This window comes from Heterodontus francisci, chromosome 27 (assembly GCF_036365525.1).
Source record: "Heterodontus francisci isolate sHetFra1 chromosome 27, sHetFra1.hap1, whole genome shotgun sequence".
NCBI lineage: Eukaryota > Metazoa > Chordata > Chondrichthyes > Heterodontiformes > Heterodontidae > Heterodontus > Heterodontus francisci.
Window position 1 is genome coordinate 46,245,693 of NC_090397.1, and position 14,641 is coordinate 46,260,333.

General features: G+C 40.3%; 1 protein-coding gene across 1 annotated transcript in view; it reads left to right on the plus strand.

Annotated features, from left to right (window-relative positions):
• Nucleotides 1-3,583: 3,583 nt before the first annotated feature.
• Nucleotides 3,584-14,641, plus strand: part of lhfpl3 (LHFPL tetraspan subfamily member 3) — a 331,053-nt gene continuing 319,995 nt past the window's right edge. The window contains exon 1 of the mRNA XM_068059281.1: nt 3,584-4,108. Within this exon, the coding sequence (XP_067915382.1) occupies nt 3,706-4,108 (403 nt within the window). The 5' untranslated portion in view covers nt 3,584-3,705. The remainder of the gene's footprint in view (nt 4,109-14,641) is intronic.

Genomic DNA, 14,641 nt, shown 5'->3' on the forward strand with positions numbered 1-14,641 from the left:
ACAAACTTGCTTTAAGAATTGTACAAAAGCAGACTAAGCCAATGGAGCATTCATGGACTAATTTTATATTGGTGGGCTGTTCACTGGAGGCAGAGCACAGGTGAAACTTATGAAATTCACAAGAGATCATATTTAATTATTTTCACATAAATGCATGAAGCACTGCCTGATCTCATACAGCAAATTTGCAGATTGTAAAATTCAGCATGATATAAATTGGCCATATGGCATAAAGCACCTAGGAACCTCTTAGCAGTTTGCAGCAGTATCCCCTATCCACCCAACCCATAGTCTTGATTTCAGTTTAGAGCCATAGCTTATCCATTTACCACCCACACTGTATGGTCTGATCTTCAGCATAGCACTTGGACTTACCAGCTGCTGGATTGACTTTGCCACCTGTTTAATATTCTCAGCGATAATGTATTATCCTTGAAGATACCATTTCATGTCTTGCATTCTTATATCATGGCTTGACTTTGTGGCCTTGACCATTCCACGGTATACCCCTTAATCCACCCACAAACCTCATCCTTCCTCAGAGTGCTAAGCCACCACTGAAGTGTAAAAGAATAAGAATACTTTAGAAGCACTTAAATTCACTATATTATGCAATCATGAGAACTTAAAGCCTAATTTTTAGAGCTAATGTTAGAAGGATTATCTGGCTGCAAGTTACTCTGCAAGAGCCATAATGCTTTCACCTTGCATTAGCCAATGGTACTACAACTCTTTGGGGAGCAGGATGTATGGACGAGTGGCTGCTAGGGGACCAAGGGTATCTCTTGCTGCCCTAGCTATTGATACCAGCCTGGAACTGCTATTCCAACATGGAAAGAGAATATTATGAGACTCGCGCCACCACTTGAATTCTCACAGAAAATATCAACATGTTGAACCTTCTAATGTCTGTAGAGGTCAGGTAGGATTCTATTCTGCTGCTCCGGAAAGAATTAAAAATCATTTACACCTTTTGCATTCTGCATAATTTTGCCATTAGAAGGGGGAATCTATGCAGCCACAAAACCTAGAAGGCTAGACTACACATCACCCAGAGATGAAGATGAAGAAGAGAGGTAGAGTAGGACAAAGAAACAGTGGATCCAGCTGATGCATGGCCAGGCAGATTGTTGTGACAAGGACAGATTGGCCAGACATTAAACTAAAATCAGCCCTGCAGCCCCAACATTAACAGCTTTTCTGTCCTCCACTTGCTCTGTACCAGCATACTGGGTCAAATCCTGCATTCACGACCATCCCTACACTAACTATCATGGGTTTCTCTGGCCAACAAATCATCAGCAAACATTCTAAAGAAGGATCAATCAATATTTCCACTCCACATATGTGTCCCTGCAGCGATGTTTGCTTCTTCAGGGTTTCTCTTGATGGAAGTCTGTGTTGTTTACTTCCTGAACTGCTTTTTCTAAGTGTCACTTTAGTTGGAAGATCAAGTGTTATACTGCTGCTCCTCAGTGGGAATCCATGACTCACTTACCCGTCGGATGGGTGCTCATGTGATGGGAATGCTTCCTGCTCCGTCCATGGTTCCAGCTTCCTCTTGCGAGATCTGTACACATAAAGAAGGGGAACTGTTTGGATGCGTTGTGCAGCCAATGGCTATGCACACAACAACAATAACTTGTATTTATATAGCACCTTTAATGTAGTAAAATATTCCAAGGTACTGCACAGGAGCATATCAAGCAACATTTGACACCGAATCACATAAGGAGATATTGGGGCTGAAGACCAAAAGCTTCTCAAAGAGGTAGCTTTTAAGGAGTATCTTAAAGCAAAAAACAGAGGCGGAGAGGTTTAGAAAGGGAATTCCAGAGCTTCAGGCCTTGGCAGCTGAAGGCACGTCGGCCAGTGGTGGAGTGATCAAAATCGGGGATGGTCAAGAGGCCAAAATTGGAGAGGTACAGATATCTCAGAGGGTTGTAAAGCTGGAGGAGATACAGAGATATGGAGGCCATGGAAAGATTTGAAAACAAAGATGAGAATTTGAAAATGTAAGTGTTGCTTAACCCGGGGCCTGTGTAGGTCAGTGAGCACAGGGGCGATGGGTGAATGGGACTTGGTGTGAATTAAGACAGTGCAAGGTTGGAGTATTAAAGATCTATATTGACGATATTATATAATTGTAAGTTGTTGTTGAGGTAGTTGCATTTTTCTTTACTATACATGCCATTATCCTATTATCCCCACTGCTATTTCATAACATTACTTCCAGACTCAACTATTTCAATGCTTTCCTGTTTGGCCTCAGACCTTTCGCCCTCTATAAACTTGAGCTCATCAAAAGCTCTCATTCCCATATTCTAACTTGCACCATATCCTGTTCACCTATCACCCTGTCCTTGTTGATCTACACTGGCCACCATTCAGCCACCCCCCCCCCCACCCCCCCCCCCCAACCCCACACACACACACCCCGCCCCACTATCTCTGTAACTTCTTCCAGCCCTACAACCCCAAATTGTACTTCTCCAATTCTAGCCTCTTCCATACTCTAAATTTTCTTTGGTTCACCTTTGGCGGCGCAGCTTCAGCTGCCTAGGCCTTAGAATTCCCTCCCTCACCCTCTCTGTCCTCCTCTACTCTCCACCTTTAAGCCATTCCATAAAACTTAGCTCTTTGAGTAAGCTTTTGGTCACCTGTCCTAATACCTCTTCGTGTGGCTTGGTGTGGAATTTTGTGTGACACAATGACAACAACAACTTGCATTTATGTAGTGCCTTTTATGTAGAAATACCTCCCAAGCCATTTCACAGGAGTGTTATCAAACAATGCTTCTGTGAAACTCCTTGGGACCTTTTAACTATATTAAAGGCGCTATATAAATACAAGTTGTTGTTATCTTCCAGTGAAATGTGGTGTTGTGACTTGTTTGAAGCAGCTGATTAACAGTGTTTGTCACCTATTTGTTAACCTATTTGTTTTGCAGATGCTATGACGCATCTATAGAGTAGATGTTACGGATGTGGCTAAGTATAGATAGATGCATATTCAGAAAACTGTTAATGAATAAATTAACATTTGGAACTGAATTGGATATGAGAAACGTGACCGAAGAGGCTGCACTCTGATGCCTCTGGGTAACTGTCTATTTTTGTAGTAAATGTGGATATATTCATTTGCAGTGGCTGGTGACCCTTTTATTTTAGTTTTGCAAGAACTACATGTCCCAACATACAGCGCGCTTGGCAATCGGTGCTTGTGGGTTGTGGTGTATTCGAGGGACCGTCTCAGACCGTCCTTGGTGGAAGGGGCTTCGCAGCTCGCAAACCAGTCATTGCTCTGCCATCCTCCAATAATTCTCCAGCACCGGGGCATGAAGTGAGGAGCTTCCAGCGTGAGCTGTGCGTCGCTGATGAACGCACTTTGTACATAGACTGTACCTTGTGGGAGGGGAAGAAAATCAGTCTGATGGAAAGGAAAACGGACCCAAAAGCTCAGAGTCACAGCTCGGAATCATAACTCCAGAAATAAAGGAACAATGTCAGATTGGGAACAAGACCAGGCGATTTATTTTTGCATCAGAAGGTAAATCTTTCTTTTGAAGAATACTGAAGATCATCTCTGGCGAGTTTGGTGACAATTTCTCGCAAGGTCCAGTGTGACCCACAAAATCAAACACCTTCTGGCACCAGAGACAATTTTTTCCCCCCTGCGGATCGGGTAAGGTTTTTAACCCCGGCAATGTTGCCAGCTCAGGAGGCAGCTAAGATTTATCACACCAATTACGTGAGGAACTCAAGAGCGATCGGTGTACTCTGGGCTATTTTCACCATTTGTTTTGCTATAGTGAACGTGGTGTGCTTCATCCAGCCTTACTGGATCGGGGATGGGGTGGACACCCCCCAAGCCGGTTACTTCGGGCTCTTCCATTACTGCATCGGGAACGGCCTCTCCCGGGAGCTGACCTGTCGCGGCAGCTTCACCGACTTCTCCACCATTGCGTCCGGGGCTTTCAAAGCCGCCTCTTTCTTCATCGCGATGTCCATGGCGCTCATCATGGGCTGCATCGCCTGCTTCGTGCTCTTCTTCTTCTGTAACACGGCCACCGTCTACAAAATCTGCGGCTGGGTGCAACTTACATCTGGTGAGTCCACAGGGAGAGGAATCAGCACTTGTCCTCTCCCCAATCCTCCCAACACACAACACACACACTTAAAAATACAAACATAGCTTTCGATCCAATGCATTTTTTTTAAAGATCAACTTTTTCCAGGAACTGCACGCCTCTGCAGAGATAAGAAAATGTGTGTCTAATAGGATCCAGTTGATTTCAGCAGGTCTTTTGACTGTGTGGTCAAACTTTGATGGTATCTGGTTCAAAGGTAGGTGCGGAGAGGAAAGTGATCTTATACCAAGCTGTGCATCTTCAACACAAAAAAATAGCGTTGCTGTTAATAGGCAAGGGTGTCATCTCAGGGATCACAATAATACATCCGATTTCTTAAAGATTGGTCTTATTCTGAAGTAAAGACGCATTTTATACACTTAATACACATTTCCCCGCGGTTCTGTGTCTCCATTAGTTAACCATCGCTGAAGCAACCAGTTAGAAACTGACCGAGGTTTTTCTCCGCATTATTCATCTTGGGTTACTGCACATTTGCAACTGAAATAATGGACCGGTTATAATTTCCAAACATTGTGTTATTGCGCATTTATAATTTTCAGGATAAAATTTGAACGACTTCATGTGACACTTGTGTAGTGGGAACCCACGGATGATATACTTTGGATGAGAGCGTATTTTTATACATCAGAAGTTCTGGCAGCTTTAAAAACGCGGGCGCCGTGTACTCATGTGTGGAAGCTTTAGCAGCGGAGGTGACTTTGAATCTGTTACAGGTCAAGCCGTTCCAGGAGCAGGTTTCCGAGCTAGTTTAACAATGTGTTAGAGCGGCAAATGGAACTCAAACCACAGTTTTCAAGCCTTTCGCCTTTGCTTTATAAAATGTGTTCATATTACACAATTGTAACCATCGAAAAATAACGTAATCCTAATGGAAAGCTACATTTATATTACATGGCATTTATTTGTCACTGTTATCTTAAATGGAACGATTGGTATTTTTGTTGAAACTTGGTTGTGTCCTAATTCCCTATCATATATTTTCACATGCTCCAGTTTATTTTTGTGTCAGAGATTGGAAATAAATAGTCCACTTTCAGATTTAATTAACAGGTTTTTCTGTAATGAAAGTGCAGTCTAGCACATGAAAAGAGGCGAGCAGCTGCTGCACTAATACCATCTACAGTGGTGACTCTGGTGAAATAAAAACAGAATAAAAAACAGGCAATACTCGGCGGGTCTGGCAGCATCTGTTGATAGAGAAAACAGTTTAATGTTTAAGATCGATGACCTTTGGTCAGAACTTATGCCAGAAACGTTAACTTCGTTTCTCTCTCCTTGGCTGCTGCCAAACCGACTGAGTATTCCCACCATTTTCCATTTTTATTTCAGATTTCCAGCATCCACAGTATTTTACTTTTGTATTAGTGACCTTTGTCTACTGATTACTGAATTTAGTCCATGAATTATATGTGTTCACAATGGGATGCTTTACTCTGGAATCCACACAAACATTTATTAAAAGCATCTCATTTAAAACGCTGGAGAATACAGAGGCTCATCTCATGTTTCTATGAGGAAAATAAGTAAAGATTCATAGATATTAATGATGACTGTGTTAGGAGGTCTCCAACATGGGATTGTGGCTGCTCCATGGTGGTGTCTATGTAATTGTTTTAATTTTTAAATTACATTAATGAAGATTAACTGTTGTCAAGAAAGTGTGTACTGTAAATAATTTAACAAAAATAATTTAATAATTAATCATTCTAAAACAATTTAAAAATCTAACATATTTAGATATAGAGTATTGGTATATTTATTAACATAACAGATGTTATTCTGTATGAGTGCATAAGAAATGTTTTATTTTATTCTTTAGTATCCCAGAATAATTAACGAGTGCTTGATCTATGTAGTATCATCAGCATTCTTGTGACAAATGAAGTTATAATCATTGTCATATGCACTAAAACAATGTACGTGTTATTATAGACCATTTCTGTTTTTGTTACCTTTAAGGAAGATGCCTTTTAACCTAATTTGATCTTCAGAGTTCTGTCTCTTTCTAACTTTATTGTGGTTAACTTTACCTACATGAAGTAGTTACATTTAGAAAAATGTACACTACAAAAAAGGATTATGAAAGGATTACATTGCATAGCAAATGAAAAGTAAGGATAAATTCCCAAAGTTTCTGTGTCACTGTTATCTTGAAAGGGCAGTTTGTAGATACAAACTGAAAGTCCAACTATGCATGTCTCTTGGAAAAATATGGGGTAATGTAATCAGTTTGCTCCATCTTTATATCATATACCATGCAATATTATCTTGCGTATCAGTGGGACTAAAAATTGGTTGATTCCCCCCTATTTCAGATGTGCTGTCTGATTGATCCTCCTTACAGGCTGCAGACGACTTATGCTAAATGTCTAAAGAGATTGAAGATGGCATCTGGGTCAGATTATTACCGAAGGGAATGAGATCACTTTAACAGCATTCAGTAACTAAAAGGAAGTCTTTCAAAACAATATCTTGCTGAAAATTAAGGTTAAGCTGCAGTTTGGAATTTAGAGAAGGATAATGCAAGGTAATTCAACTCCTTTAATATGTTTCATTTGCAATTTGGCAATGACACATAATTTTCTATATTAATATAAACCTTACTCTCTTTTGGGGCACAAATATTCAGACAAATTCTCCATTAAGGTAAAAATACAAGGCATTGGGCTTGAATGTCTAGGATTTTTAGAACATCCAAGTGGCTGGCATCTTGCAAGCCATCTTGTATAGATACTTTCATAACACTGAAGGCAAATGTTCTTCATGTATCTTACATACAAACTTGGAGGATGGGATGGCAGCTGCTGGAATGGTTTATGAATACACACCCATACATCCAAGGTTATCAGGAGTCAAGAGGCAGGTTTACCCCTTCAGGTCTCATCAATGGCCAGGCTGGCTAGTCAATCATCAGTAATGCCTGAAGTATTATGAGTCTGCCTGGCTCTGACACCAGATTACCAAATCTATCACAGAGTGAGTTCTAATTTCTCACTTATATGAGTGGGTGCTCAAAGTTGCAAAAATGTCAGTCACATAATTTATGAGAGTAAGTTAGTCGGTGCTTGTTCCCTCCATTCTTTGAGCTTCCTTGCAGATGACCCTGAAAATACCATTTATTTCATGGTGCTATATATTTGATTAAATCATTCATATGTGACTGCATAGAGGTGCACTGTTGCACATTTTCCAGCAACTGCCGCAGGCTACTAATGACAGCCTCAAAGGATATCATAAAGGTCTTCCACTCCTGTGTTATCTCTCGTCTGAGGCATGCCAATAACCAGTTAGATATACAACACAAAAGATAACAGAAATATGAAATAAGCGCACGGACACAGCCTGTTGCTGCTGGATTTGACAGACTTGGAAATAACAGTGATGACAGGCTTCAGCCACGTGGAAGACAGCATGTGGACTGTTCTCATACAGATCACTAGTCATCCAGCTGGGATTTCCTATACCTATACCGTGGCAGGAAAAGGGGGCAGCAGAGGCAGTTTCCTCTCAGTTTGTTGTCATCTCTACCAATCTACCAAGACTTTAGAAGCAAATAATATAAATAGATTTAAGGGATAATTATGTTTCTGGAGAAAGAGGCGATTGCAGTCTATGGCAGTGACACCATGATTAAGCTTAAATGTTGGCTTCCGATGCAGGTAGGAGTGAGGACAACAAAGATTCTCAGCTTAAGGAGGCTGAATTTTGAGGGGATAAGGAAAAAAACTAAGAGAGCCAGACTATACTGGAATATTACAAGAAGAATGTTAAAAGAAGAATGTTTATATGGATATGTTACTGAGATTACAAAGTCACCATATTCCACTGGGAAATAAATACAGTAGAGGAAGAAGGAAACTGATTTGAGCAACAAATTAAATAATATGGCAAAGGGATAAAAAGAGACTTTCTCAAATGTAAAACCTCAGGCAGATTACAGTACAAAGATGAACATGATGGCTCGAAGAGGACGGCCTTCACTGAGCCGAGACTTAAATCATCTGGCAATGCGCTTTGGAAATCATTTGTCATTTTCGTTAAAGTTGGGGATGTTGCGGTTTTGGGCATTATGTCAGGTTTGAAGAGAATAACAACTCTCTGGAAAAGGCCTGGATAGAAAAAAATGACCAACACAAACACCTTGGGCCCCTGATTAAGGAGATGACCAAACATTTTGACATAATATCACACACAGATTAGTCCACAGGATTACCAGGTGCAGAATAGCCAAGAAGCTTCTGGAGTGAACAGAAATTGGCTCAAATCAGCGGAAGCAAAATGGTGCTGCACCAGAATAGAAGGAAGGGATTAGCAAGGTGTTTCAGAGGTCAGTGGATCTATTTTTTTGGCTAAAAGCTGTGGAATAAAATATTTTTTTTTTTGAACTTTGACACCAGACAGATGGGCTGCAATGGTCTTCCCACTCCTGTACATTCTTCTGGAGAGAAACTGGGGTTAAGATCGGCCAGAAGAGGCTTGATTTTTGGGCCAATCAGCCTTTTAGTTTTCCTAAAATTTCCTATGTGTTCTTAATAAGTCCAATTTTATCAGAATAATAATAAGTAGTTGCTGAATTAAAAGGAGAACTACTGGAAATATACAGAATCTTTGAAGAGGGAATAGAAGTTAATGTTTTGGATGTAAAGCCTCATCAGAAGAGTTCTGACAAAGGACCTATACCTGAAAGAGTAACATTTCAGAAGCTGGCTCACATGTGTATTTCCAACATTTTCTTTTTTTATTTCAGACTTCAGCATTTTCCAGGAGTATAAATAGTCTGCCATACATCAGTTTTATTTAAGACAAGATCAAACATTGCTTCAGAGGATGCCTCTTCCCCATAAGCTGCCCTGAATATCTGCACTTTTATTAGTCTATTCCTGGCATGATATAGTGTCTTTCCAATCTGCTTAAGCATCAGCAAAATTTTCCAGAATATAAATAATCATGCTGTTTAAAATGCATGTTGTAATTAATTTTCCCAGAGCTTTTGTCATAAAAAGCTCTCGACATTAGCTTTTCTTTTCTTTTAACAAAGGTTAAAACTGAAAGAATTAGCTAGTCATTATCTCTTTGCATAATAACCAATGGTTCAGAGATATAAGAAGTATTAAATCTAGTTGTATTGGACCAATTATGTCTATGTTACCACATGAGTGAAGTGTGCTGTGTGAGGCTTAAAAAAGGGAGGAGGATCTCAGTTATCACTTTCTATTACAGGATGGAACAAAAAATCCTTTTCTCATGAGAAAACCAAATGGAGAAATTGCTGCACGGGGTCAACTGCTAGTGTGTTTGGTATCATGTACTCTTGATATTATAGAGCGTAAAGATTGACTCCCACTTGAAATTCACCTGTTTAAAATATTAGCACTGCTGTGACCCCATTGCTTGGACAATTTATCAATTACTTACTTACAAGCATTTGGAAGAGCTCAGGCAGAAAACCCTTGGATACAGTCTGTAGTTGGTGTAGATTACTCACAGTGGGCTGGATTTTGAGAGCCTGCTGTCGCTCCCGAAGAGCCGCTGCGATCTCCCACGCGGTGGCTCACTTAAATAGCCGGGGTGGCCCACCCTCCCCAATCAGGTGGAGGGAGCGGACTGTCCGTCCCCAGCAATGGAGTCAGCTGCCTTTACGCAGGCGCTGGTGCCATTTTTAAAGAGCAGCCCAACCGGCTGGCATATTTTAATTTTTAAAGATACACCCTCCTAAAATTTATCAAATAAAATTCTAACGCCCCTTTCCCACACCCCAATAACAATTACATTAACTATTTGCCCTTCCCTCCCCCCCCCGCAAAACACTTGCCTTTTAAGTCTGACTGTTCCTGCCTCCCCCCCATCAGACTGCACAAAGATTAAAGCTCACCCCTTCCCACCATTCCCTACACTCGTAACGTTTATTTGACCCCATCCTCCCCTCCCCTCCCCCCCCCCCCCCCACCACCAAACTGGAAATTATCATTCCTCCCTCCTCCCCACCAGTGTCAAGCCGGCGTTCCCCAGACGGGGAATTGAAGATGCGGTAGTGCTGGCCGCCGCACTGAGGATCACGGTGGGAGCTGAAGATTGCGGGTAAGTTCATTTAAATTTATTCATTTAATTGATTTAAATATGTAGATTCAGGTCCCGTCGCCCAGCGGTGGGGAGGCCGCCACAGAGCCCCACCGTGGCAAGGATCGGCCCTGGCTCTTCCTGGCATTGAGCTCTGTGGCGGACCTCTGCCGTAACCATCTTCCGACTCCCCCCGCCCCACGCCGGCCATGGAGCCCAGCGTCATGGGCTTGGTGAAATCCAGCCCAGTGTTGGCATGTATTGAAATAGGTGACCAAATAGAACAGATACAAAAATGATATACATGTGGTTCGTGATGGCTGTTATGGTAAGTGTACAGAGAAGATTACGTAGTTATCAAATTCATTACTCCTGATCAATTAGAAACATCTCTTATATCATTGTGTCATGCATGATCATATGTGCAACATTTAAAACTGGCGCACCATCAAACTGGAGTATGAGGGTTATATTTCAGGAATTAGATATTTATATGCTATTCATTTTAAGCAAAAAAACTTCTATTTCCAGAATACTATGTTCATACTTATAAAAACCATAGATATTTGTTCAATTGTCAAAAACTTGCTTTCAAACTTTCCTTCATTGTTTACTTGATAATCTGTAGTTTTAAATACAAGTGGGACTTCTTGATGAATTATTTACTTTTCGATTTGGTTTTATCATTGCTACTCTTTCCATAGATCATCCTTTGAAGTGAAAAAGGGCAAAAATGAGTTAAATCAAGAAGTAGCCGTTGGGCGACTCCAAGTTTAGGTTTTTGTGGATTGTATGAAGAAATCTGAGATTTTTGCTCACCAAAGGCTGAGGCTGATTTTGCCTCTTTTTCCTGAGGATAGGTGACTCAACTAACTGTTTGGCCTATGATTCTCAGCACACCAGTATACATGTTGCATTTAGGGTAAGTCTGTATGGCAGTTTATAGCAACTATTCATCTAATTGTAAACACTAGTCACAATCTACTGCTAAAACCCTTCAGTATTTAGCATCACTACTTAGGACATTTCTAAAGTAAGTCCATGCAAGTCATTCACAATGGGGACACAATACAAGAAGATACTTTTTTTATATAATGGGAAATAGAAGAAGAAGGAAAAGCAGAACTTTTTTGCAGAAAAATACTTGAGAAATAAATTGCAAGGGGAGGCCATTGAAGTAGAGAATATAATTGGGTTCAAGAGACTGAAGCATTTCTGAAGAGAGAGGAGCTGGAAGGGTTTGTAAGAAAGTATGTAGGTAGAGATGAGATCTATCAAAATTGTGCAGTCAAAAGGCATTTTATGATTTATAATAAATGTTAATATTTATGCTCTGGTCCTTTTAAGTCTGTACAGAAAGAAGCGTTTGCTAGAACATGGAACTGCTTAAAAAGAAAAGCAGAAGTTTCTTTGAAGGAGCAAAAATAAAAGACTTGAACCTAGAATTCTGAAGCTAAGAGTAATTTTCATCTTTTGCAGAAATTTAATTTTGAACCCTGTATGCAATGGAGCTTATCAGGGAGCTCATTTAACATTGTCTCATTTCCTATTTTTTTTCTTGGCATGTTTGATTTACTATTGAAAAGACCTGTGTACCAGAACTTGAAATTTAAATGCCCAGTTCATTCCCAGAACAAGACTGTTAGATACGGGCATCAGAAAGTAATTGTCCTCCAATGAAGTTGTCAATAGATTAAAGATTAATCAATGGCTTATCTTGGTCCTATCTCTCTAGCATTTTAAAGAAACACAGATTTGTGGAAGCATCAATAATGGTCATTGCTCAAATCAACCGTTAAAATATCTATCTATTTATTGCCTCTGTCAGTTATATTCTGGCTTCACGCATTCTAACCATTTCCTCCTGACATTCAATGATATAGCCATCATCAAATTCCCACTATCAACATCCTGGGGGCCAGTATTCACCAGAAACTTAACAGGAGCAGCACATAAAATCTGTGGCTATGAGAACAGGTCAGAGGTTGGGTATTCTGTGGTGAGCTACTTAACTCTTGGCTCCCCAGAGCCTTTCCACCATCTACAAGGCACAAGTGACATGAGGAAAAACGTTTTTACACGGTGAGTGGTTAGAATTTGGAATCCACTGCCTGGGAGCATGCTGGAGGCAGATTCAATCAGGGCTTCCAAAGGGGAATTGGATAAGTACCTGAAGGGAAAATATTTTCAGGGCTACAGGGAAACGGCAGGGGAGTGGGACTCGGTGAGTTGCTCTTGCCGAGAGCTGACACAGATGGGCCAAATGGCCTCCTCTTTGCATTCTCTGATTCTAAGTCAGGAGTGTGATGGAGTACTCTCCACTTGTCTGGATGAATGCAGCTTCAACAACGCTCATGAAGCTCAAACATCTGGGACAAAGCATCCCGCTTGATCACAACCCCATCCACCACCTTAAACATTCATTCCCTTCACCAACACACAGTGGCAGCAGTGTGTACCATATACAAGATGCACTGCAGCAACTCGCCCAGCCTCCTTCAACAGCAATTCCTAAACTGACAACCAATACCATCTAGAATGACAAGGGAAGCAGGTGCATGGGACCACCACTATCTTCAAGCTTCCCTCTCAGTCACACACCATCCTGACTTGGAAATACATCACCGTTCCTTCATCGCTGCTGGTTCAAAATCCTGGAACTCCATACCTGACAGTGCTGTGGGACTAACGTCACCACACGAAATGTAGCAGTTTAAAAAGACAGCTCACCATCACCTTCTCAAGGCCCATTAGGGATCGGCAAGAAACTTTGGTCTTGCCATGCGACACCCACACCCTGTGAATAAATAAATAATAATACACTCTTTTTCTAATGCTGTTTTCTTGCTTACATTAACCTTACTGAGTTCCAGGCCCTGATTCATTATTAGTTTCCCTGGAATGTCAGTTATATTGTTTTCTTCCTCTACTGTGAAGACTGACACAAAGTAATTATTCAACAGGTCTGCCATTTCCTTATTTTTATTTGCAATATTACCCCATCTCTCTTTAAAGTGCCCATACATCCCTTTTCCTTCCAATATAATAAATGTGTTAATCTTGATATCCTGGGCAAGTTTCTTTTTGTATTCTTCTTTGCAGTTCTCACTAGCTTTTTTTCTGTCTTCTTTTGCTGTTCTTTATATCTCTCCTAGTCTACTGGAACTACATTATTCGTTAGACCTTTTTATGCTCTGCTAGTTTTATGTTTGCTCTTTTATTGGACAAGGATGTTTTACTTGGTAAATGGAGCTTCTTTCCCCTTAGCGATATATGCTGGTCCTGCTACATGCTTCTTTGAACACCTCCAACTGTTCACCTTTAGTCTTACCCAATAGTAGTTTTAACCAGTTGGCTGTTTTCAGTCTTTTGTCTCATCCAGTCAGAGTTAGCCTTACCAAAACCTAGAATCTTAGTAACTGTCTTATGTTCAAACCTAACATTGAATTTGATCATATTACAATCACTGTCAGATAAACGTTCATTTACTCTTACAGCATTAAGTAACTGTGGCTGATTACTAAATCTAGTATGGCATGGCCCCTTGTTGGTTCTTAAGCATATTGCTCCAGAAAAGTATCTTGAATGCATTTAAGAAATTCACCACCTTTCTGACTTGAGCTACTCTGCTCTTCTCAATCTATATGAAAATTAAAGTTTACCATTAAAACCACTCTGCTTTTGCTACAAACCTTTCTAATCTCTGAATTAATATATTCTGTCACTTCAATTACTCTACAGATGAAAACATTTCCTGTTTTTGTCCATTCTGCTGAAATTTTTCTTTATCCACACGTGACTTCCTTCTGAGATTGATCAGTTGATCAAAGACATGGTTTTTGAAAGTGGTTTCATATTTCAGATTTCTGCTTTTAACCTGTTAGGTGTTCAAACCATTGGTTTTGGGAAATGTTTATCATTGTTTTCTCAGCCCAAATTAAATAATAGCTAATGTAATATTCTGATTAATCATAAGAGGGGGCTTATGGATGGTTTCTTGAACAAACAATTTTGAATGCTTAAATTTAATTAAATATAGCAGAATGATCTACACACAAAAATATTGCTGAGCATTTGCTTGGTTTGAGATGTTCACAATGAAAGAAAAATAGTTGCAGTTTAAAGCTATTAGTATTGAGGCCCCCATTGATTAGTAAAAACAAGAAAAAGAGCAATTTGATCTCATGATGAATAGATACAATTTGTTGTCCAGTAAGGTACCTTGCCCCCAACCTTAAAAGAGCAACCATTACTTCACCAAGGAGAATTTTTTTCATTTCCCACAGCAGCCATACTGTGGCTGCCTAGTTTGAAAATGCTAGTTCATGACCAAATTGCAGAACTGGGTTCAAACTGCACAAATAATGTCTCATGCAATTTTCTGATTAATCACAGGAGATTGCTGGTAAATGCTTTCTCAAACAGTAAGAC